Source organism: Eriocheir sinensis, chromosome 31 (genome assembly GCF_024679095.1).
Source record: "Eriocheir sinensis breed Jianghai 21 chromosome 31, ASM2467909v1, whole genome shotgun sequence".
In the NCBI taxonomy this organism is placed as follows: Eukaryota; Metazoa; Arthropoda; class Malacostraca; order Decapoda; family Varunidae; genus Eriocheir; species Eriocheir sinensis.
Genome location: NC_066539.1, coordinates 8,278,741 through 8,304,958, shown reverse-complemented (window position 1 = coordinate 8,304,958; position 26,218 = coordinate 8,278,741). Strand labels below are relative to the sequence as shown.

Sequence of the window (26,218 nt, the reverse complement as noted above, 5' to 3'; positions counted from 1 at the left end):
TAGCAGTAGTAGTAGTAGTAGTGGTAGCAGCTGTTTTTGTTGTAGAAAAAAAATAAAAGGGTGAGTGGGATGACAGTACTTTCTTTTTGGGACCCCCAGAAAAGCTTTCGCCAGTCATCATTGTCCCTTATGATCTTCACGTCAAAGCTGTTAACGCCATGCTCCTGCTCCTCCTCCTCCTGCTCCTCAAATTTCCTTCAATCATCCTCGCTTAGCCTCACCGAAAGATTTTAATTTTATCACATATTAATCAGTGGAGGCTCTGTGTGTGTGTGTGTGTGTGTGCGTGTGTGTGTGTGTGTGACGAAAAATGTGAAGAAATTATACTTCCTTTAAAACAATATGTGATTTATCTTCTTCAGTTTTTGATGTATAGTATTTTGAATAATAATGATGATAATGATAATAATGTCTATAATAATGATAATAGTAAAATAATAACTGACGTTTTTTTGTCTTTCTTCTTAGGTCATGGTCATGCAAGGGTATTGGCCGCCAGAAAGTGAATGTCAAATCCGGTGTTTCAGCATCTGACAGTAGGAAATAAATGAGTGGGCCTTACGTCAAACTCGTCGAACGTCTTTTTCCTCCTCATCGTGATTGTGCCCCACGCGTGACTGCATCAATTTGCGACTTGCGGGAAGAACTCGGGAAAGGACCCGGAGAATACCAAGGGGTCAGTGGAAGAGGTGGCAGCGGCGGCGGTGAAAGTGAAGTGACGCAGACTCGCAACCCGCAACTCACCATGCTGCCCCGCCCCCTTGACACACTTCCGACCCGGCCAATCAAAGCAACTAGTCCTAGACGAAGTAGGAAAACCTCAGCAGGTATTTTACCGTTCTACTTTAGTTCCTGCGCTGACGTGGGTGATAATTGATCGATTCCGTCTGTGTGTGTGGGGAAATAAATGTTGTGTTTGGACTTAATTAATGAGAGAGAGAGAGAGAGAGAGAGAGAGAGAGAGAGAGAGAGAGAGAGAGAGAGAGAGAGAGAGAGAGAGACTATGCACCAATTCCCATATTCATACACCCTCCAATGCATCGACTGTTTCAATCTGTAAAAATAATGTTCGGATAATGTCCTTCTTATACTTGGCGGAGTTTGGTGTAGTTGGTGATAGGCGAAGTGTAATTAATGGACTGCGAATTGTTCGAAACGGCTTCAAAACCAAACGAAGCTCAGCAAAGTGAAGCCGCCGTGAGAGCAAGGGAGTCAGTTGGACAGAGTAGGCGGCGCGGGTGGTTGTGGAGAAAACGAGAGGATGATCGGAGGGACGGAGAGAGGACGACACCATTCACTGTGAGTTTTGGCGGTTGAGAGACACCGGTAGTGATTGTGTTTCATATATATCTGATAATGTAGATATTTAGGGTACTAGCGACGTTAAATAAAGAAATAGCCTTAAAATAATAGCCTGATATGGAGTTTTCCAAATGGATTAAACTGCCACTAATGCTGTGCATTATAAGAAAGTAAAGTATTTGTAAGTATGTTTTAGTAATGGAAATATTAAGTGCTAGAGACGCTAAATAAAGAAATAGCCTTAAAACTTGTGATCCGCCAATGATAGCCCCAATATGAAAACTTGAATATTACAAAACCACTGTCTATATCCATCGGCACTATTAATTCGTGACCCTATATTTTTTTTCCGCGCCATATATATATATATATATATATATATATATATATATATATATATATATATATATATATATATATATATAATATTTTTTTAAATGTGCCTATTAGGTTTGAAGGTTAAACGATAGGTGATGTGTGCTATGGTGTTACTAAAGGTGATAGGATGTCGTCGTCCATAAGGAGGGGGGGGGTGTCAATTTGATGTTACGGTGATGCTAGTTGTCCAATTATTCTGCGGGTGTATAAACCGTTGTACAATTCCAGCATTTACATTTCCTCTTAAGTTGTTTCAAGCTAGTTAGGTCGTTCGTGGGCACAATCGTTGCAGTCGACTGAAGACCATTGCTCTGGCTAGGATGTGGGAATTTTGTCTTGAGCAATACGTTTCCGTTCTTAGTTCTTTCCGTTCACATGAAGCTTTGTTCTCATGGTAGGGAAGCTGGGGTTGCTTGTGCTTGTGTCGGTATGTAGCAGTTTTTTCGTTCACTAGTGAATCGTTGAACCATTATTTTTCAACATGAGCAGTTTGATATAAATCTAACTTCAACACTTGTTAATTCTTTGACTTTACAATACACGACATCAATGGGAAAAGCGAAATAGTAAACGTTCGGGGTGTCGATCAATGGTCGAACACGTATTGACAAGTGAATATAGGATTATAACCTTCCTATGGGGGGTCACGTCCACTTCTACCCCCAGAAGTTTTATTTCCAGTTGATACTTATTGCTCGTGTTTAATGCTGGCATGAATGAAAGAATAACTCGGGAAGTGGAAGGAAGTAGGAGTGTCGGGCTTTAACAATCACAATTATATTTATTCCGCCAACAACGTAACACGAGTCGGTGAAGTTCCCACGGTCTAGACCGTGAAAGCACTGATACTTACCGAAACTAGTTCGTCAGGACTTCCAAGTCTCGTTAATCAGGCCGGATGTGGATGTAAGCGTTGTGGGGCCATAGATCCTGTCAGGGCCGAGGTACATTTGGCTTTTATAATAACTGTTACCCCACAGGGCGTGGACTTTTATTTGAATGCCTTAGTGCAAACGGACAGAGTTCCTAATTATCTTCACGGGGCGGGCAGAACAAGACCTAAATATCGCCGCGGTTCTTTCCTATTTGTGTCTGTTGCGCGCATAGGAAGGAGAATAGAAAGCGAGGGGGTGATTCCCTTATCGGCCTAGGGATTACCCAGGGCTGGACTAATAAGATGCTCAGCTCTCCAGGGAGGTTTTCACACACACACACACACACACACACACACATAATAATAAGAGAAAGAAAAGAAAAAGTGGAGAGAGAGAGAGAGAGAGAGAGAGAGAGAGAGAGAGAGAGAGAGAGAAAATGAGAATGAAATAATGTAAAATAAAGATTGAGTCCGATTTATTGTAAAAAAAAAAATAAAATAAATAAATAAATCTGTGAGCATGCCGCGCTGCAAATGTCGTCTTCGATAGTTTTCAAAGTACCGAAAAAAAGTACCGCAGAATTTTTTAGTGCGGTCCGTGGTAGTGCGGTATTTTCAGAAACTTTGCGGTAGTGCGGTACTTTTTTTGTGATGCGGTACTACCGCACTTGCCCACCTCTGAGAATCATATGGTATATACATATACACACTATTTTTTCAATGTTTTTAGTCATTTTAAGGCATAATTTATGTTCGGACTACATCAAAACCAGGTTGCATCACTTTTGGAATAGATGACATTGGGCCGGCAATGACTGTAAATGGGTGCTACACTTCAATTGTACAGTGGCACAATTAAGGTAGATATTGTAAAGCTGGGGTTGATTTAAAGTGTCTCCAGCTACCACGAGTGAGAGTTAGGTTTGCTGCCCTGACTTCTAATCAGAAGGCCCAGGTTTGATCCTTGGCACTCAGTGGTGTTACATTACATGATTTTTTCACTGCATTATTGCAGTTTCTCTAATATACATATACAGTGTGTGCCATTGCAGGTTGATTGAAAGCATGTCCAGTGACTAGGAGTGTGAGTGTGCTCACCTTCACCCTCGTGTCCACAGTACCAGGCTGGGGCATCAGGTTAGTGCTGCAGATGTGGCCTCTGGCGCAGTGACCTCTTAGTTCATCAGTGACTCCTGAATTCTATTCTGAGGGCCTAGATTTGATTCCAGCCCCTCCAAAAATTTCTATGTTAATGAAAGTCAAAACACCTGGATTTTTTTTTTATAAATCAAACAAGTTGATTCTCCCCACCAGTTTACTGAACAACCTTCCAGACATTGGAAAACCGAATGAAATACAGAAATAGTATGCAAAAGTTTCACAGAAATAGCTAAGAGATGACCAGAAGTTAGTTAAGAAAGTAAGTAGATCAGTATAACATTCCTTGCAGAACCCATACTGGCAATCAGAGAGGTCAGAAGTTGAAAGATGCTTAAGAACTTTCCTGTTAAGGATTGTTTAAAATGCTCTAGAAAGACAAGAAAGTAAAGCTATTGGGCGGTAGTTTGAAGGATTAGAGCAGTCACCTCTCTTAAGCACAGGCTAATCCTGAGGAGGTGAGGGATGAATGTTTTTATGACAAAAGTTGGGTAAGGGAACTGCTCATCAAGTCAAGGTCAAAATTATTTGAGGTGTATGCTAGTGTATAAGTGGAAGAATCATGTAAGAAACATGAAGCCCAAGGTGTGCTTCAGCCTCACTTGCAATATATGCCCATTAACTGGACTGGGCCCCAACCATATGTGGCTGTAGTTGGTCGGCAATGCCTGTAACTACCTTCCTAATATGGGTACTTTTGCTTGTGCTCTTAGCCTCCTCATCTCAGAGTCCTAATGTATTTACCTTCAGCCTCCTGAGTTCATTAGATAGGTAAGATGTTTCAGAAGCTCGTATGCAGAGCCTGTCTAATCCCATGTCTGGCGCTACAGGCAGGCACCACATCTGTACCACTCAGGCTGCCTTCAAACCAAAAACAGGAGCTAGGAGGTCCTCTCTCCTGGAAAGAGCGTGGGAAATTAGAATGAAAGAGTGTGGGAGAGAAAGAGAACTAACCAGCCAGGGCATGAATGACTGCAGAGGAAGAGAGCTCTGAGTCAAGAGGCCTTTCCCAACCAAAACCAAGGCTTACTCCTGTCACTCATGCCACTAAAATACTTGCTATCCAATACTGTCCATTAGCTTAAGGTGGGCCCATGTCCTGTTAGTTTGCTAATAGATCTTTACCAATTGAGCAGCAGTAGGTTACTGTTTTAGAATATTGTTCACTATCCATTAGATTGCTATAATTACATTTGTTAACTTAAAAATGAGTTTCTAACCATTTCCACTTTCATATTTTAGTTAAAAGGCATGTGTTTTCATCTCTTAGCCATGAAAGGAATGTCAAAATGGTATTCTGATGTGGTTAAACATAACTACACATTCAGAAATAAAAAAATAGCATAGAGTTATGAATATAATATTAGTTGGGTTACTTGCCTGTAAAGTCCATACCATTTTTCTAGTAGTTTCTTAACATTATTTTCTTGGAGGTAATGTCAGGTACTCCATACTCTCCAGCTATCCAGCTTCACTTCTGACTAGTCGTGGTGATGCACAGGCCCACCCACACCATGCTCCTCTTGCCTCAACTTGGAGTGAAGGAGCTCCTTCCACACCATAGTTGACGGACTCTTTGGTTAACTGGTGCTGGTGAATGAGCAACAACTATGAGTTTAACATGCTTAACTTACTTTTTTTTTTTCAGTGGATATAGGCATGTGATTTTTTTTTTCCCAGAGAGATTTTAAGGTATTCTTTGAAGATGAGAGTATAAAAAATTTAGTAGTAATTTAATTAATGTATTAATCAATGAACAGGAGCATTCAGTGGGAGGTGCGATGCCTTTCCCACCCTACAGCCTCACTGACGGGGGGTCCCTCTGAGCAAGTCTCCATGCAGGCCAATATCTTACACAAGTAACCTTGCAGGATCCATCAACTTGGAAAAGCTTATTGGGTTACCCCTTGGCCTCCTTCCACACAGTTGTTTCATACAAAAAATTATTCAACCTGGTGAGCAGGGTGGACTTATTGGTAGTATGCCACATGCCTGTTAGCCAGACATGGTGTTCATGGTCATGGTCTCAGTTCAGTCTTATGGATTAATTGCTGGTTTGACACACAGCCATAACAACAATAACCCATGATTCTGCATGGGCATTTATTACCAAAGGTGTCAATCTCCCTTTTCAAATTATAATAATTTATGGTGTCCATGTCTCAGACACAGAATAAAATAGAGCACAAGCAACTTGGAAATCAAATCTTTGTTCTGCACATATACTCATGCTGAGCAAGTCCATGATACTGTTGTAAGACTTCTTGATGTGAATATTTCCAAAACTGTGATGTTGTCGCCACATGCGTGGAACAGATTGTTCTGCTTCTTTTAGCAAACTTTCAAAGACCTGCACCTTGGTATGGGCCAAGGAGAACTAAACTCCAATAATTTACTCTTCTCATGCCTCAAGAGAATCTCCAATGATGGCGAATTAGCATATGCTGCATTAACAGCAAAAACAAGGTCAGTGACACTAGTATTGCCAGTAGATACATAGTATTATAGCTGCCCGTAGTCTTGGTGCTCATTTCTGTCCATTGGTCCTTGAGCTTGTGGTAGGTGAGAAAATGTTTTCCTGGGACACAGGACGAGTGTAACATTCATGTTAACATTTTACTTTCCTTAGGTTTCCTTAGGCACTCATGTATTGACCATCCTTGAAGAAGGTGGGTGGAGTGCACACTGGCTGCCCAGGCAAGAATTCAAATGTAAGCCTGTGAATTTGTGGCTAGTCTTGCAAACCACTACTCCATGAAGGCACAATAAAAAAATTCAGCCCCGATCTCATTTCATAGCAAAGTGCCAGCATCTCATCATTTGAAAGGCTAAAGACCAAGTTTCACCTCTTTCCAGGATGAAAGAGTGTTTGAGGATTAAAGCTGGCATAACTTGAATAACTTACTCAAGTATGGAAACTCAATGTTGAAACTGATGATTAATACAATACTGATATTGGTCACAAATTTATTAAGAATGTACAAAAATCTAAACTATTACTTCTATCTTCTGGTAACTGGCAACAAATATCATGTAACGGTAATACCTCAAGCATCTAACACACCAGGAGTCTTTAGGCAGAACCAAAAACATGAATTTAGTTGGTGTGTGTAGCTGAACCAAAAGCATAACTTTTTCTTGTGTGCATGTGTGTGTGCGTGCATGGATGCGCATAAGGATATTTTTCTCAAAGGAGCAGAGAAAACAAAAGCAGAGCCTTTAAAAACAATTATTTTCATCAATTTGATGGCCCTAGGTCCTTTTCAACTCCTCCCTGCAATGCACTCCCATTAACTCATCTTTGGAAAGTCTCTCAACACTGCCCGAATATCTCCAGTTTTCTAAGAATATTTTCACCATTCACCATAGTACTGTGCCTGCAGTGAAGACTAATATGTCTCTTCATTAGGTACTAACACATGACACACTAATCTTATGAGTACTGTTGGGATCAATCACTGAAGGTGACACAACACTTAAGACTACTATCCATAAGATTTCTTGATGGTCTAGCTGGATATATTTTTCTTCAGTAAAGCTGTTTTCATGCTTTAACTTATTTTCAATGATGACATTATATACATTCATGAATCTCTTGCAGGTAAATGCTACTCTGGACTTGAGGACTATGAACCATGCCTAACTGTAACCATACATTAAGAACAACAACAAAAAAGTAGCATGGAAGGTCTTGATCAAGTAAGTCACTCTGGAGTCTGGGATGCATCTCTGCATCAAACTTGAAAATATAGAATAAGGAGTTTAAAGGGTCTTAACCCCTTAAGGCTGGGCGGGTTTGATATTTGCCGTGCACACAAGCTGGGCATTTTTGCTCAAACTGACAAGTCTTCCACTTCAAATTAAATGAAAACTGCTGAAGTAGAAATATTCAGTGTCATCATTTACTTCAGTCCTCCAGTATGCAGAAACAACTAGCTTCTCACTCCCACATTGTTGGGTGAGGCTAGTGCTCTCATGCAAACATTAGAAAGTCAACCACATACTTCAATATCAACACCACATGTACAGTGAAATCTACCCCCTGTTTAGTGTATTTATAGGCTTATGGCCGCTTTCACAGTCACTTTCGTTTGTTTTGATCGTTACCAATGAGCAGTGATCGCCGCTTCCAACAAGAAATCCGCTTTCACAGTCTTTTGTGGCGCTGTTTGTTTGCATCAGTACCAGAGATTGGAACCTCTGGTAACGGAGCTCTGGTAGCCGCGGGGGCTCCCCAATGGAGCTTACCAATGACATTAATTAGTAAATAATACAAATTCTTACCCTCAAGTGGTTATATTATTTATTTAAATGGCTGTTAAAAAATATTACACCATACAGCAACACATTGTATGGCTTCAATGGTAATGAGAAAAAAATTAGAAGACTTTGAATGACATGAACTCACTTCACCTGCTGACAGTAAATGTCCTGCTGAGAATTTCAATTTGATTGATTGATGGTTTATTATTGCAAAATACACAACAAAGGAGAAGGGAGGACTTTAATACTTGTCACCTGTAATGCCTTCTTGGTCAAACTTTTGTATTATTCTAGATAGCCCCATATGTATGCATGTTTCATACATATAAGGAAATCAGCCCTGTTATGTAAAATATAAATGTGAAGTCTGCTAAATAAGTGTGAATAATGAACAAATGTAATATATATATATATATATATATATATATATATATATATATATATATATATATATATATATATATATATATATATATATATATATATATATATATATATATATATATATATATTTTTTTTTTTCACCTATTATCCCTAGGAAACATTAGGCTATCAGCAGATTTGAGTGGTGTATTACAGCGAGACATTCCACATATTATTATCATCATATTTATTCTTCACAGTTATTTTTTTAATTTTGTTCTTCATGTATACTTTTTGTACGTTTATTTTTCACATTTATCCTTTATAATCCTCCGCTCAGCTGATGTAATGTAGACATTTCCCTCCGCTCCGGCATACCAACACTGCCGAATCATGCGGCTTCGTCTTCTCATGATCATTACCACGCTGGTAGTCGCCGATACCACGAAAACAGCGACTGTGAAAGCGGATCGAGGCAATGGTAACAGCTGCTACCAGGATGGTAGGACCATTTGGTTAAGGTGCGTACCAGACGACTGTGAAAGCAGCCCTTAGACAATTAAGAGATTACTGATGAGCTCAAACTCAAATAAGAATTCTAATTATGTACATACATGTTGCCCAGCTTTTGAGCCGTCACAAAGTTGACATACTAGTAAGTCACCCAGCCTCTAGGGGTTAATAAGAAAAGTCACCTTACAAGTTATAAGATGCACTGTTACTTGTTAAAAGCTGATGTCCCATTTGGTAGCAGACAGAGGTAGCTAAAGAAAGGAATGTGTAGGTGAGGAGATCCAGCTTGCCAGGCTCAGGAGGAAGAAAAGGAGAATATGAAACACCGGAAGGGTCATGCTGATGGTCCTGCTCCCTCTCACAAACATGTAACGAAAATTTAACAATCCTTCATTGTAACAAAAAGCATAAGATAATGTGGTAGGTTACAACATTAGTGCTATAGAGAATGTCTTAAGTACTCAGTCTAACTTAACTGAGAATGTCATTGTGCTGAGTTCAAACTGTATGGTGTTGCCAGCATGGTCTCTTTCAACAATACCTATGGTCAAGGATACTGGAGCAAATTAGTTTGTGTGCACTCTTGTATATCAAAACTGAAAAAGCATGCAGTCAGAATGAATGCAAAAGTTTTAAACAAGCAGAAAATTAAGCAGCCAGCCCAATGTCTAAGCTGTGCTGAAAATTTTATAATTCTTGTATTATGACTAATTATCCTCATATCATGACTATCAGTATTCTTGCATAGTGTTAAAATCAATAGCTGCACTGATAAAACATTTGACGTTTATAACACCAAAAATTTGTATTCCACAATGAATGGCATTACTGCCATGACCCTTGGGAGAGTCAAGAAAGCAACAAGTCTGAAGCTGCAAAAAAAGGAACAGGGCTGCTTTTCTTGAATGTGAAAATAAAGTAAAGTTTGTCATTTGGATTTTGTTACTTCCAGTACACCATGAACCTCAAAAAAGAAGTGGGAAAAAAAAAAAAATAAAAATCTTTTGGATAGTTATATTTAGAAAAATCAGTGTATTTTCATCATTGTTTTGATATAAAGCTTCCCCATTCCTTGAGATTTAAAAGCCACATGAAAGGAGGACCAGGGTAAGGCAGGCAGCTTATCATGGCCACTTGTGGCCACCCAAATACTATCATGTAGTTTTACTTTCCTTTCTCAGCTTCCATTCTGATAAAACAGCCTGCATTCTTGCCAGTCCTGTGAGATGATGAATGTTTGGGGTAAATTCATAAATGAGATTCCTTGTTACACTAGTGACTATTACTAGTAAGAACTCCAGTAGCCTTTTAAAAGTATTTATTATCCACATAAGTCTGGGCAATGAAGCTGATAATGCCCTAGTGACCTCAAGAACAACTTGCCCTTTAACTTAATGTAATTCATGTGCACATGAATGTACTTCCCTTTAAGGGTATTCAGTCAACATGTGGTATATTGCCATCTTCATTGCCAATTTATACGTTTCAGTGCTTCAAATGATTTTTCAAGGTCTCGAGGAAAATATAACAAGCAAAACGTGGTCACAAAACATAAGAAAAATCTAAATATACTTTTGTTGATTTAAGCTCCCGGATTTCAGGTTCATGTACACCTTTCTGAATTTTTTTCTAAATAACTTTTGGTTCCTGTCTGGCTCATCTTCAAGTTCTGCTTATTACTCTGCATGCTTACTATCTGATGGTCTAAGAGTGGCTAAAACTGAAGTGGTGCAGTGTTCAAATATCAAATAAAGTAATGCTCTGGGGAAAAGCATGCAGCTTCTAGGTATTAATCTTTTCAATAAAATTAAAGCACATCTTTAATTGAAACATGCAAAGTCTGATAAATGCCATTCTACCAGGAGGGATTAAAGTATATTATTCCTAGATCATGAGGCAAATAACTGAACTCATTCATGTCCACTACCATGCAGATCACATCAGCGGCATCATACTTGCCCTGCATGGAAAATTTTTGTGGTCTAATGTAAATAATCTTGACTATTGAAAAAGCAGTGTGTCAGGTATCTTTCATCTGAAAGTTTCAAGGCCAATTACACTGACATCATCAATAACTTATTCATGGTGGAAAACACAAAATACTATGGGACAAGCCACATCATTATTACTACTACTGCACCTCTTATCCTCAATTCCTGAATGACAAGTGCAATGCATAAGTATAGGCACTGCCAGCACAGTACACTGGTACAAAAAAAGGGCAGAACTTTTTATGTTTAACCATTTAAGAGCCTTTATTAAGGAATGAAACTAATTCGGCAGTTCATTCTGATTCTGAAAAGAAGCGTGTGTTTTTTTACAACAACGCTTCTCTGTGTTGTGTACGTGCTGGATCCAGTACTGCACCTATGCACACAACTTTGTAACTCTGGGTTGAAGGAGTTAATAATTTCTGACTATGAACACTGGCAACACCTACCTTCATCAAGTGCATCCTCCTTGGCAGCAAACACAACCCTGTACCATCCTGGGTCGGCACAGTACAGCTTCTGGCCAGGCAGCACACACACGCCACCTTTCAGCAATGCCATGAACAAGGCTGCAAATACCCATCATAGTTTTAGGACAATGACAAAACAAATTCGTTATGATAATCAAGTTGCCTCACTTCCTGTAAACTTCCCCCATCAAACTAGCAGACTAAAAATGTTGCAGCTTTTTCTAGTATTTTTCTAGTACACTTTTTCTCTCAACTCACCCAACTCATTTTCCTTGTTGCACTCCTCTAGGAAAGGCTGCATGTTCACCCAGAGGAAGATCCCTGCCACAGCCTTGTGAACCTTCACTCCACACCCCTGGAGGGACTCGCAGACCTTTTTGTACGCAGCAGCTAACCTCTCTTTGTTGGTGGGTATGTAGAAATTGTCACACCACTCTGTCAAAACAGTTTTCATGTAACAAATATCATTGACACCAGACTTATCTGACTACTGGAATGCAGATCTTTTAGCTTGCAGAATTGTGTAATATTTCTTTATGTCAGCAACTTACCTACATCATTGAGGAGAGTAGCAGCAGCATGTTGTGTGAGTGGTGGACTGGAGTGATAGTGGGACAGTGTTCCCAGACAGGACAATACCCATGGATTTAAGCTGTGTATCACGCCAATACGAAACCCAGGAACAGCAAAATCCTGAGGATAAGCTTAAATGTATACTTGTAAAAGTAAGATGCAGCCGGCACATATCGTATAAAAATAAAGATTTTTTCAAGCTCATATTAAATACCATATAAGAATAAAGATGTTTTCAAAAGACCATAGTATAGTGATATAAGTTTCTGAGAGGAACATGACAAATTGTCCAAGGCTTCAAGAGCATCTAAGAATGGGAATGATCAACTTTAGACATAAAATCTTTTAAGAGAAGAAATAAAGTAGAAACTGTAGGAGTGTGATAGTTTACACATGACACAACTAGTCCTTAACCGGAATGTCAATGGTATTTATCAATGTGACATGAACAAGATAAAGTAAACTGAAGGGTGGCAGAAGCATGAAAGCAGCAAGAAGGCCAGGGATTGGCAGGGATCAGTTGTTTGCTTTAACCATTAAAGCGCGGGTGTCGACAGCTGGTGCCTGGGCTCAAACCGTGGGTGCTGACTAAAGTCCACAAGGCATTTTTTGACTTAGCGTGCCATCAAATTTAATTTGTTGATGCTGAAGTAGGGTAAGCATATTGTTTTCTTTCAAACAATACCCAACCATGCTCTTTTGACTAATTATTGGTCAGTGTATGCCTTGTGTTAGCTTTGAGAAGATGTACACTAGACATACCACTTCTTCTCACCTTCCAGTGAATTTCATCCACAAGATAGGGGCCCTTCGACCTCAACACCCATCGAGGGCATCAACAAAGCCTGGAATTTAAGTTTTTTTTGGGTGTGGTTCATATGAACTGTATAAAAGTTATGCTTTTTATTACTAAATCATAGAAGGGAAGTCCACTCGGGGTGGAAAACTGTCTTTTATAAAAATGTGCTCTCAGTGATCCTACATCAATATTCTGTACTCACTCTACCAAAGGTCATTATAGTCTTCAACTTAACGTTAAAAACAGGTAAGGGTATGTACTTTACAAGGATACTTCATTCAGTTACGTGAGTGAAGGTATGAAAGGTTGAAGTGAGGTATGTTTTTGCCTGAATATGCCTGCGCGGGAGGACAGGCACGGCAAAATAAGCCCACGCCTTAAGGGTTAAAGGATACAGATAAAATTGTCAAGTAAAAAAACAACAAGACAGGTAAGAGTGGCAGAAAAAATGTACATTGAAATGTACAATAACCAGGATAGGCATGATAACAATGAAGAGAATAAAGCAATAAACTTGGACTCAAAAGAACAAAGGACAAAAGTAGAGAAAGGAAAAAAGCAAGAAAACAAATGGGTAAGGTTCAAGCAGAAGGAATACATGGTTGAACCATGACCCTAACCAAAGTCGGTGGCAATTTCAGTCTGCCACAGTGGGGGAAAAAAAAAGGTAATCCTGAACTGTGAGAATGGTGGAAAAATTGAAATACAATAATGATTGTGACAATGAATGCAATGCTGGTAAGTGAAATGAAACACTTTACCTTACTGAAGCCCCAGAGCACGTGCGTCCTCTGAGGGTCTGGCAGCGATGTCATTCCCAAAACACTGTTGAACTGTGTGTCTTCATCATACACGGAGAAGGCATAGATCTCGTCAACCACGACATGTATTTTGTATCTGCAAAAAATATATTAATGAGTATATATTTGATTAAAGTAGAAAAATATGACTTTAAATATACCCCAATAACCATCTTTCATGTTTAAATATTTTATATGATAATTGGGCATACATGAGGTAATAGTAATACATAACAATAGCATATCTATTGTACACATTTTTTAGAGTAATAACAATAGAACAATTACAATCCTTCCCCTGTCAGAGTAACAGGATGAGGTAGTAGACACAATCTTATTTTCTTCTATTAGACTCAAGACACTTCCTTGTTATATTTTCTATCACCGAATTAATGTTTACATTAATCAAATATTCACTCATATTTCTCAAATATAAGTTATTGTATTCATGATGTCAGTTTTCTTGATCAGTAGGTTTCCCTCTTCAATGGTAACTTACTGAGCACAAATCTCCATAATGTTGTGCAGCTGCTTGGTGGAGTAGGTGTGGCCCAGAGGGTTGTGCGGGTGGAGGAGAACAAACACACGTACACGTTTTCCTTCATCTAGTTGACTCTTAATAAGACTTTCCAACTTATCTTCTTCAAGGGCAAAGTCATTCTGGTGAGCATAAAGTCAAAAGATAAGTACACAATATACTACAATGATTTTGTGTGTGTGTGTGCATTTACCTAGTTGTAATTTTACAGGGCCTTGGCTTACGCTCGTGTGGTCCCGTCTCCATATCTGTACTTGTCCAGTTTTTCCTTAAGTTGTGCACACTGCCGATACTACATCCTCACTTAGTCTGTTCCAAACCTCTATGTTTCTTTGCAGGAAGCTATATTTTTTTATGTCCCTCAAGCATCTTCCTTTTCTAATTTTCTACTGTGTCCTCGTGTGTTGCTGGTGTTTGTTACTTCTCTTAGTAGCAACTCCTCGTTATCTACTTCTTCCATTTTATTCCACTGTAGTGCTGACTTGCCTGATGGGTGAGCCTCCCATAACTCACTCTGTCAGGGGGGTATCTCTTTGGCCGACTGGTAAAGGAGTGGCTTTCCCGTCTCGCTGGTCATGGGTTTGATCCCCGGCGCCGGCAAACCTTTCCTTGTATGGATTAATTTCTCGTGTGTTTCGTTACACGCAGTGGTCATGTGAGAGTGGAGAAAAGAGAAATCCTGGTGTTTCACTGGTGGCAAGGTGGCATCCTCTCCTGTGGTTCTGTTGTGTTACCCCGAGTGGGTAGCAAGTAGAGTGATGGCCCATGCTCTCCGAAGTTCAGAGAAAATGGGAACTCAACACACAGAAATTAATCTAAATAGGAATGGGGAGTCGTGTAGTGCTGACTTGCCTGATGGGCGAACCTCCCATAACTCACTCTGCCAGTGGGGTTACCTCTTTGGCCGACTGGTAAAGAAGTGGCTTTCCCGTCTCACTGGTTGCGGGTTCGACCGGGCCACCCATCTGGGTGGCCAAGCGCATGTGTGCAGATGGCTATGGCTGTGCGCTGAGCCTAAGCAGCTGGCAGGCGGCTGATGATGGTGATGGTGATAATGAGTGTCAGTGGTGTGGCCTTTGCATTGGCGCCGCCTGAACGGTGTTTTTGTCGGGGCCCGTGTGTGTGTGGCTGTGTTTGTTGTGGGTCTGGGCTTCTCAATTTGCCAGTTCTTGTTTTCCACATGTTCCACATGTGCCAACGATGGGCACAGCCACACACGCATGGGTCCCGATGAAGGTGCTGTTTGAGTGGCGCTGATGCTGGGGCTGTGCTGCTGACACTCATCATCACCATCACCATCATCAGCCCCCCCTCAGCTGCTTGGGCCCGGTGCGCGGTCGGGGCTGGTCGCACACATGCGCCTGGCTGCCCGGATCCCACTCACTTTGCTTCCCACGGCCAATGGAAAGGCCCAGGGGGTGGGTAAAGCTCCGTTCACACTGTGCCAACTCTGGGTCACGACAACCCAGCAACTTTTCCATTTGACAAGTTGGTTCCCAGGCTCCAAGAAGGGGGGGTGAGGTTTTATTGGGGTCTTGGTGTCTTGCCGACACTCTGGGACATTCGGCCAACTAGTTGCCAGCATGTCGTTCTAACCCTCACGACTCCAGACTCCCGTCATGATGTTGGCGCAGCATTCGGCAACAGTCTCAAGACCTCTTTCAAGACATGCTCGACCTTTTCACATCAACACCCAAGACCTCTTGTACCCTAGAGTCGTGGGTAGTCGTGGCCCAGAGTCGGCACAGTGTGAACAGAGCTTAAGAGTGAGAATGGGAATCGAGGACCTTTCAGGTCATATCGCAATTTCAGTTTTCAATAAAAATTGATTTTTTTGGGTCCCTAACGCAAACTCGGTGAATCGCAAATGTGAAACTCGCAATCCTGGAGACAGTACTGTACTATACTGGTCAATGATATTGGTCTGCAGTTCAGAGGTTCTTCCTTTTACCCACTTTTATATATAGGGGCCACCTCAGCCCTTCGCCATTCCTTAGGTACTTTACCAGTTGCTATTGAGCATTTTATATCATATACCGGTCCAACCAGCTGATTTCTGCATTCTTTCAAAATAAAACCTGAAACTCCATCCGGTCCTATTGGTTTCCTTTTTTCCAGCTCCTCCATTATTTTATATATCTCTTCTTTAGTTACTATTACTTCCTCCATTTGAACATTTATCTTATCATCTTGTGGTGAGGGAAATGAATATAAGAGTGCAAGGTGAGGGCTTGGCACTGGTGAGTGAAAATGAAAGGGAGTGGAAGATAAGCCAGTTGTTATTTGCGGATGACACTGCCCTTGTGGCGGACTGTGAGGAGGGCCTACAAAAGTTGGTGACAGAGTTTGGCAGTGTGTGTGAAAGAAGAAAGTTGAGAGTGAGTGTGGGAAAAAGCAAGGTTATGAGATGTGTAAGGGATGCTGATGGTGGCAGAATGAATGTGAGGCTGAATGGGGAGCTACTGGAGGAAGTTGAGATCTTCAAGTAACTGGGGTCGCATGTAGCAGTAAATGGGAGAGTGGATGTGGAGGTTGGAAACAGAGTGAAAGAAGCAAGTAAATGTATGGGTGAAATGAAGAGTGTATTGAGCAATAGAGCATTAGGGATGAATTTAAAGAGAAGGCTGTATGAGGGAGTAGTTGTGCCCACAACTCTGTATCTGGCCGAAACGTGGAATGTGAGACAGGACGAGAGGAAGAGGTTGGATGTGTTTGAGATGAGGTGCCTGAGGAGTATGGTAGGTATAACGAGAATGGACAGAGTGAGAAATGAGGATGTGAGGCAGAGAACACAAGTGGTGAGAAAGCTGTCTGAAAGGGTGGATCAGAGGGTGCTGAGTTGGTATGGGCATATGGTAAGAATGGGTAAGAAACATCTGATGAAAAGGGTGTGGAAGGCTGAAGTGAGTGGGGTGAGAGTGAGAGGAAGGCCTAGAAGAGGTTGGATGGAGGGAGTGGAAAGAGCACTGGGTGTGTGAGGTCTGTCAGTAGAGCAAGGAAGGGAGAGTGCAAGAGATAGGTGTGAATGGAAAGCAATTGTAGATGGGTAAATGGTGATGCAGGAACAGGGGGTTGCCTTACACTTGAGCCTGCTCAGGTGGGGAAAGTGTGAGTGGGGTACGGTGGATGAAGCGGTGGGGGTAAACCAGTTTTCGCCGTCGGGCCTCACTGTGGAAGGTTCCCGGTAACTGTGCTGTATGTGGCCCACGTGTGGTACAGGAACGGTGAGTACCCTAAAGCCCCTCGGGATTAAGTGGGTATGAATGGTTGTGTGGGTGTGTGAGTGAAAGAGCATCTGCCGAGAGTGGGCACCCCCCCCCTTGGATAGGGGGACATTGGCCAAAGTCTATAGATAGATAGACAGATATAGGTTCATTAAATTGTGATTCTTTTGGAAAACTTGTTGAAACCTCTTGTTTAGTAGCTCAGTCATATCTTTAGGATCTTCAATTATCTTATTTCCATCTTTCAGTTTTCTATTTTTTCCTTCGTTTTGATTTTTCCATTTATAAATCTATAAAACAATTTAGGTTCCTCCTTACACTTTTCAACAATATCCTTTTTGTATCCTTTCTCTTCTTCCCTCCTTATTTTCACATATTCATTTATTGCTATCTTAAAGTCTTTTTTATTCCTTTGATTCTTATTTCTTTCAATCTTTTCCACGTGTGTGTGTGTGTGTGTGTGTGTGTGTGTGTGCACTGCTACAAGAGATAATTAATTAATTTATTATTACATTATTTTCATATTGTAACAAAATACTGTATGACATTCATAATATTGTATTGTAATAATGTAGCAGACAGATAGGAGTGCATGCACGCATGTACCCAAACACACACCAACACATACCGTTTCTGAGCAATGAAGAGGAACTACAGTGGCACCCGAGCGATCGTAAAAGTTGGTGTAGATGCGGCCATACACAGGTGTGGGGGTGATGACCACATCCCCGGGGTCACAGAGGGTGTGGCTGAGGGCATCGAAACAAGCTGTGAGGCCATTCATCACCAACAGCTGTTGAAAGCAAAGGTTATGCAATAATTTTTCAGTAGTAAGTGGAGGTATACCCTGTACGTAGATGTGTTAGATATTTTAATGGTATTATTTTTTAGTACTAACACTTGATTGATCTACTTCCATGCTCAAATTTCATACATGCAGATATAATGGAACATTAAACAAATAAATAATGAAAAATGTATCAGGACTCAACAAAGTGAATGGTGTAGTGACCACAGAATCATTAGATGTAAAATTAGGATTAATGTGGGAAGAAATAGAGAACAACTTACAGACTTTTATTAACTCGCATAACAGAAAACCTGAATTTGCAGTCAGCATCCACAACAAATATGCAGCTTTTAACACAGAAAATCTTGACATTGAAGAATCTTTAAAAAGCTTCAAAAATTCTGAAAGTAGGAAGTAAAAGAGTAAAAAACCCAATCACTGTAAACTTTCATCTGAAACTAAACTACTGATGGAGATGTGCAGAGCCATGACAGCACCTTTAGAGACAAAACAGAAGTAGTAGAACTTACAAAAACTATTTATATGAATGTTCCAAATTATGAGAATTGGGATCTAAAGTAAAAACAATTAATGGAAAACTTGGTATAAGAAAACCAGAAGTATGGGAAAAAAAAGGTAAACTCAACAGGAAAGAAACAATGAAGATTGATAAACTTCACAGTGAACTGCATCATTCAGTCATCCAGGCTCAGAACGAAGTAAGAATAGATACTACAGAAATTGCAGAATTAGTGAAATACAATCTCAAGTACTCCTGAGAAGTATGAAGAGAGGGTAAGCTCACAGATAAGATGGTATTAGTGTAGATTTAATAAAGAATACCAAACATTACTGTAGAAAAATAATGAAACAATAAAATGTCATGAACAAGAAAAGAAAATTCAAGTCTGGAAAAATACACCAATAATCCCATAATTCGAGGAGACCTATTAGACCAAAAAATACTGTTCTTTTAGCTTACTGTAACAAAAGTAATCACAAGCAGTAACACGATAATGACTTTTCTCGAGTCCTCTGGCACCTCAGTCTGCTTCCATGCTAGATTACACACCCACAGCATCCACTCCACAACTACATCTCTCCCTATTTTAGTATTTGTTAACATGATGTAAGCACCAGAGGCCATTTCATACCTCTTTTATCTCCTTTTACCTTCTAACAAGCACTCCACCATTCCCCTTAAATAAATTAGTCACTTATCTTCCCATTTCTTTTGACTTTTGAATATATTTTTTCCTGATATTTCCTTTCCCCTACCAAATTCTTCACTTTTTCTCTTTCCTTTCCCTAGCCAATCTTTTTCACCACTGTATATTCTTTTTTAATCGCTTAACTGCCTATTTTATCTCATCTGTCTGCCATGTACTCATCTTCAGCAAACCTTATACAACTACTTTTTGCGGTACTGTAATCTTTGACTGAAAAATTCTGATAGCTTATTTACCCCAGAATCATGCTCTTCTTCAGTAACTCATTTGCTCTCCTACAATTTTTTTTTGGAAGGAGACATGGCAAAAACACATCTTTGCAAGGTCCAATGATTTTTCTTTTATTAATTTTCCAATCTTTGTTCAGCAAACATCTCTATTTTAAAATTTTTATCAGATATAAAAATTACCAGGATTTATATTATGACCTCTATCATTTAACTTGGTAGCAGCGACGGGGCAAATTTGTGGCTTTACCGTGTAGCAGCAACAGGCGGTGGGCAAACTGGTAGCATACTGGGCCCACATTCACCACGTGATGGAAGACGCGGGTTCGAATCCCCACGCTACCACTCGGATTTTTCAGTCACCGCCGAGTGGCTTAAAACTACCCACATGCTGTCCTGAAGACCACCCATCAACCCGGACTCTAAAGGAAGCTGTCCAAGCGAATCAAGAACGAGTTCCGGGGGGGCAGCATGAGCCAATGCAAGATGGCGCCACTATAAACACTCGCCTGCGCCAGAACGGGCTGGGCCGACCATCAGGCCCCACCTGGAAGAAGCCTTGGGCCGACCATCAGGCCCCACCGGGAAGATGCCTACCGGCACAATAGGCAGCGATATAAACCCCTAAAAATATATGATACATAATCTGATCGCAAATGCTTTGATATATGTTATGAAATGGTTTGTGTGAGAGGTGATTTTTTTCTCATTTTTCTCGCTTGGAGGGACCATTAAGAAACATGATCCCTGCTGCTACCGGGTTAAGAAAAAAAGCTAGGAAGAAATAGATAATAAATGGACTATGACTACTTATGAAGGCTAGGAATAACATCACTGGACAATGACATAGTAACTTACATTGTCTGGACTGATCGCTTTGTTAGGTTTGTGGTGGCGAGTCAAAAAGTTCGCCAAAGCCTCTCGCAGCTCCCGAATGCCAGTGGTGTCGTTGTAGTACTGGTGCCGGTGTGTCAGCGTGAGTGCCTTGTTTACCTGAGCAAGCACCTCCTCCTCCATGAGTTGGTTGATTGATATGGCCAGGTTGACCACACCCTGAAAAAAAGTAATGACAAATAAACTTTCATTAATTCAGTCACAGACAACATTTACTTATTATATAGCAGGTGTTGTCTGGCTTAGATGTTGACAAAAAAGCTGATATGGATATAATACCTACCTGAAGTATATATAAACCAAGCAAAATCACCTACGCTTGTCCCCTTAACAAAGAAATATGTGGGTACTACTTTGCAACTATCCTAATGAGCTCTTCCTTCTGACTAGGTATACAAAGTGTGTGTGTGTGTGTGTGTGTGTGTGTGTGTGTGTGTGTGTGTGTGTGTGTGTGTGTGTGTGTGTGATTAATTTCCTCACAAGCATCACTTGGTATCACCCAATCATTTTTTTTTTTTTTTTGCCCTTGAGCTGCTTCCTTTACTAAAAACAAAACTCGTGCCTCATGCCTAGATTAACTTCAGGGTCAGGACTCACTTCAGGGTTGTCATGGAGGTGGTACTGGTTGTCCTGGACCTTTTTGGCGAGGGCCGAGGAGAAGGTGGTGAAGGACAGAGTCTGGAGGGACCGCTGGGAGACCATGTCCGGGGGAGGCTCACTCAGGGCCTCCCCAAACTCACTCTTCTCGGGGGTACACGCAGCCATCTCGAAGGAGGTGGTGACGTTGCTGCTGATATGATGAGTCCAAATTACCTCCTATCTTCCTCCCCTTCCACTTGACTCTCCTCCTCGGTCCCTTTCTCCTCTCCTGTCAAGATCAGCTGATTGGATGAATATGATTTGATGAGTCCAAACTACCTCCTATTCTTCTTCTTCGTGGGTGTTTTATGGGGCTCTCCTATCTTCCTCCCCTTCCACTTGACTCTAGTCCTCGGTCCCTTTCTCCTCTCCTGTCAAGATCAGCTGATTGGATGAATATGTATGAATCTAATTACTCTCGTGTACGACATCATGGTATTAGGTTTAGATATATCCATTTTGCGGTGTTTAGATTGTCATGTTTACAGGTCTCTTGTATTTATATGTGGCTTGTAGTTATGCATATTTTTGTCATCGCCCACTTTATGGTAACAAGAGCAACAAGTCGACGGCTCAGCAGCGGGAAATATAAACCTTGTAATCCTCTCCGCGTTCAACGTTGCCAGATTGTCGTACTCATCCTCCTATGTTTGCCGATTTCCGACCCCAAAACTGCCTCCTCGATCCCAATAACTGCCGTCATATATAGTTATCGTTAAAATGGTTAAATATTGGTGTCTCTTGGCAATAGCTATGGCTCACAAACTGGTAAATACGAGGCTCTGAGTACGATAATCTGGCCCCACCCACCCAGCACTCATAACAGTTAGGAGTGCTGGGTGACAATACGATACGATGCAATGTGCGAGGCTGGACGAGTTTAATCTTTCGTTTGTAAGTATAGTGGCGATGATGTAGCCGCGGGGGTTGTTTTAATAGCTCTTATCTCCGTAAATATTTCCTTTATTGATGCATCCTATTTTAGTTTGTCTTTCCATTTAATAGCTTTTTTTTAAAGGAATTTGAGTATTTTGAGGCTTCATTAATTTTGTTGTCCGAGCTCATTTATAATAACCATTACAAGATCATGACAATCAGGTCGATCGACTGGTAATATTAACGAGCCGATATCTCGTTTCAAGTACATATTTTCTAATATATATATATATATATATATATATATATATATATATATATATATATATATATATATATATATATATATATATATATATATATATATATATATATATATATATATATATATATATATATATATATATATATATATATATATATATATATATATATATATATATATATATATATATATATATATATATATATATATATATATATATATATATATATATATATATATATATATATATATATATATATATATATATATATATATATATATTAATTACTATTCATTTCCAGTAAAAAGTGAGGCCTCAAAACACTTAAATGAACGAATAATAATAATAATAATAATAATAATAATAATAATAATAATAATAATAATAATAATAATAAAAGGATTCACGCCCCGTCCCACCTGATTTACTTTGCAGAGTATGAGGCAGACGGTTTGGAGCTTTTTTTTTTCCGTGCGTCTGAAAACTTTCCCAACGGTTAGACGGTTCCAGGACGCTCTACTTACGCATGGTGTTAGTTTCCTTATTGGGGCAGTTCACGGCGGCCTGGCGAACACCTCCAGAGTGGGGTGTAGGGTTGTGCGCGGCGCTTTTAGGCATAATTAGACTTTTCACTGAGCTAGTTAGGCTTATTCCCCGAGTGTGTCAGAGCACCCCCACCATGCCACCACTCGAGCGGTGACACCAATTATATATACTGTTATAACGTCTTCCGGTGCCTCATTACCATAACACATACACAACAACTTTATATTAATGGACTGTACGATGGGATCTTTGAATACATTTTTAGGCACTCCGAGAGAAGCGATGATGCGTTACAAAGTTGCACGGTTTGCATACATCTTCATGTCATGGTAGTGCTAGTCGAATAAAAAAAAACTTCATAAATGGTGAGCATCTGAAAAATAAAGGAGTATTGTAATAAATTAATCTGAACATTTTACATGCTACTCTTATTTCGCCTTATATATTTAACTAATTAACACTGCATCAGATACGCCGAGTGATGCAGAGTAAAATTTTACAATTTTATACCCCCCCCCCCCCCCCCACACACACACACACAACACACCATTTATATATACATGACGTCGTGCATATTGAAGACTATAGTGGTGGGCGTAATCGACTACATAGATTACAAGGCAAAAATTCTCAGTAATCGACCATAATTCTCAGTAATCGATTACCAAACGATTACTTGATACCTGTTAAAAGTCACGAGTTAACATAAGAACGTAAGGAGTCTGCAAGAGGCCGGCTGGCCTATACAAGGCAGCTTACCTCACTATCCATGAATTTACCCAACCTCTTCTTGAATGTATCTATAGTATTGGCACCCACAACATGACTGTCAGGCCTGTTCCATTCACCCACCATTCTATTTGTGAACCAATTCTTGCCTGTGTCTTTGCTGAATCTGGATTTGTCTAACTTGAGACCATTGCCGTTTCGTTTTTGTAAGTTAAAATTTCAGCTTATATATATATATATATATATATATATATATATATATATATATATATATATATATATATATATATATATATTAAATTTTTCCCAGATATTTTTTCTTTATTATTTTGTTTAGTTGAGAGAGAGAGAGAGAGAGAGAGAGAGAGAGAGAGAGAGAGAGAGAGAGAGAGAGAGAGAGAGAGAGAGAGAGAGAGAGAGAGAGAGAGAGAGAGAGAGAGAGAGAGAGAGAGAGAGAGAGAGAGAGAGAGAGAGAGAGAACGTGGGGGTCGCAAAAAAGGATGTTTCTGGAGAATAAAGTCGAAAAAAAAATACACTTTGAAGAATAGAATCTTTCCGAAAAGGTCCAGCCGATAGACACAGGGCGGTCAGTATATACCACCAGGGCGCTAAAATGAGTCGCGAGACATCAATAATCTAGTTTCCGATCATACTTTTCTATAAGATTGTTCCTCTGTTGAGGCACTCCATTGCTCCAGCGGCTACATCACTGCTTCCATCAGCGTGTACCGTATAAACCACAACATCTGCTTTAATTTTGCTTTGGAATTCAGACTAAGGAATTCCCACTCACTGCAATAAATAAATAAATAAATAAATAAAATAATAATAATCACATATATGCTTCTGTTTACCGTCAACACGTTCTTGATGTATTTTTCATCCACAGCGCTAGAAAATTTAATCAGTTATACGTTTTTTTAATATTTTTTAGATCACCAACACGATAGAAGTAATTACTAATGACCGAAGATTAAATGGCGCAGCACCCACTTCAAGATGAGACAATAAAGGAGTTCAAGGCAATGGACCTTTTTCTTTTTTCGGACTCGCTAGAATACGAAAGACGAAACGCTGTAATGCTGACCGAAGCGGCTACACTCCTACAATCACCGTGTAACCAACTAATATCTTCGCGTGTAAACAAAAGCGTAGGTAGGTTCTTACTATATGAGCAGTGTATACGTAGACATGAAGGTAATTATTGTCTTATAATGTAACCAGTGTGTAGGTATACGTACAGTTTTCGCTGGCAATCTGCTGTAGATCGTCCTACTTGTAATTTGATGATCTGGTGCTATCCGGTGCTCACAACCAATGTTCACGGGAAGTCCTGAGCAATCTGACGAGTACGAAATGACTTTGTAAATGGAAATTGTTTTGTGGCCACCAAATGACGGGCAGCATGAACGCTAACCAGATAAGGTAATTTATCAGTCACATTTGCCTCGTTGCATAAACACAAATCTACACAATTTCCGACTAAGTCCCAGGCAGGCAGAGGAAGTAATCAGTTAAATTTTCCTCCTGCCCGAGCGTGACGAAGTGTTGGAAGCTGCTCACGAGATCCGATATACTTTAAACTCGTGCATCAAACGTATACTTTTTTTTTTTTCCACGGGGGTGATTATCTTTAAGTACACAGTGGAGGTAAAAAAATATATGTTAAAAGAAGCAAAGGGGGGTTTATAGCAAATCCACTCGAAAACTGACTTCATACATCACACATCTACACCCACACACACAATGCCTTCTTTGCACGGGGAATGAAAGACTGGTAATAACACTGACCAGAAAGAAGAAAAGAAAAATAAATCATATCACAAACAGCAAAAACGGTTTATGTTTATAGATATTACTTGATTTTCTTTTCGAGTCCTTCTGCTCCGGGTATAGCGAACGCGGTAAAGGACAATTGTCAGTTATTTGCGGCTCAGGACACACATGCATGCCTTCCCGCGGCAGATGGCTGGAAGGGTTTTATATTTTATACGTGAGGGAGATAAATTTTGCAGGCTCGGAGACTCAGTGCTGTGATGGGGGGGATAACATTTTTTTTGGGGGGTGGGTGGGACTGAGGGGTGACGGAAGACATAGGAAGCATAAGGCCGATTTTAAAGCGATCATAGGGATAAGAATGAAGAGAATGATTAGAATTGGGGGATTAGGATTATGAAGAAGCGGAGGAGTGGAACAGTACAGGAGGATCAAAAGAGGGGGAGAATGATCAGCAGCAGGAAGAGGAGGAGGAAGATGAAAACGAGTAGGTAAGAGGATGAGAAAGCTGAAGAGGAGGAGGAAATTGAGATGGTGAAAAAAATAAAAAAAAAATAAAAAAAAATTATAAGTGTGGAGGGAGGAGGAGGAGGAGGAGGGAGATGAAAACGAGTAGGTAAGAGGATGAGAAGGATGAATAGGAGGAGGAAATTGAGATGGTGAAGGAAAAACAAAACAAAAACGTGTAGGTGTGGAGGGAGGAGGAGGAGGAGAAAATACCTGTTGATTATTATTCTTAGTTCTTCGTCAGGTGTAAACAAAATTAACAGACCGTAGTATACACACACACACACACACACACACACACACACACACATTGACCGCTGTTCACTGAGGCAGCTGCAGCAACACGCAGCACGGTGAGACAAGTTGAAGACAGACAACAGAGGAAGTGGTGGTTTCCCCGTCACGCGTATAAGGATGAATGACACAAATGAAAGATCACGGAATACATTCATTATAGCATGCACATAATTATCTCTCTCTCTCTCTCTCTCGG

General features: G+C 40.2%; 1 protein-coding gene and 1 long non-coding RNA gene across 8 annotated transcripts; one reads left to right on the top strand and one right to left on the bottom strand.

Annotated features, from left to right (window-relative positions):
* The first annotated feature begins 944 nt into the window (after positions 1–944).
* Positions 945–13,439, top strand: LOC127005858 (uncharacterized). Of its 2 annotated transcripts, XR_007758957.1 has the most exons (4): positions 945–1,299; positions 7,314–7,411; positions 11,602–11,719; positions 12,668–13,439. It is a non-coding gene; the product is annotated as an uncharacterized LOC127005858 (long non-coding RNA). The 2 variants fall into 2 exon arrangements; XR_007758958.1 differs by lacking the exon at positions 945–1,299 and having other exon boundaries at positions 11,602–11,723.
* On the bottom strand, positions 3,763–21,415 carry LOC127005857 (probable inactive 1-aminocyclopropane-1-carboxylate synthase-like protein 2). 6 transcript variants are annotated; one of them, XR_007758956.1, is made up of 10 exons: positions 20,984–21,414; positions 20,351–20,545; positions 17,875–18,039; positions 13,984–14,144; positions 13,446–13,581; positions 11,864–12,005; positions 11,571–11,747; positions 11,292–11,411; positions 5,108–5,302; positions 3,763–4,610 (listed from the first exon to the last, which is right to left on the bottom strand). XR_007758956.1 is itself a non-coding variant. In XM_050875151.1 (9 exons), the coding sequence occupies exons 1-9, from the start codon at positions 21,149–21,151 to the stop codon at positions 5,241–5,243; spliced, it is 1,326 nt and encodes a 441-aa protein (XP_050731108.1). In that variant the 5' UTR covers positions 21,152–21,414; the 3' UTR covers positions 5,100–5,240. The 6 variants fall into 6 exon arrangements, 5 of the variants coding, with proteins under 5 accessions (XP_050731108.1, XP_050731107.1, XP_050731109.1 ...); XM_050875151.1 differs by lacking the exon at positions 3,763–4,610 and having other exon boundaries at positions 5,100–5,302; XM_050875150.1 differs by lacking the exons at positions 3,763–4,610; positions 5,108–5,302 and adding an exon at positions 6,666–10,070 and having other exon boundaries at positions 20,984–21,413.
* Between the last annotated feature and the right edge of the window lie 4,803 nt (positions 21,416–26,218).

Bases quoted from the DNA above. Each gene is read 5' to 3' on its own strand.
- LOC127005857 (XM_050875150.1), bottom strand. From the start codon at position 21,151: ATGGCTGCGTGTACCCCCGAGAAGAGTGAGTTTGGGGAGGCCCTGAGT. The intron at 14,145-17,874 runs GTATGTGTTGGT...TATGCTCACCAG, and splicing joins CTCTTCATTGCTCAGAAACG to AATGACTTTGCCCTTGAAGA. The intron at 11,412-11,570 runs GTGAGTTGAGAG...GGGTATTTGCAG, and splicing joins CAACAAGGAAAATGAGTTGG to CCTTGTTCATGGCATTGCTG.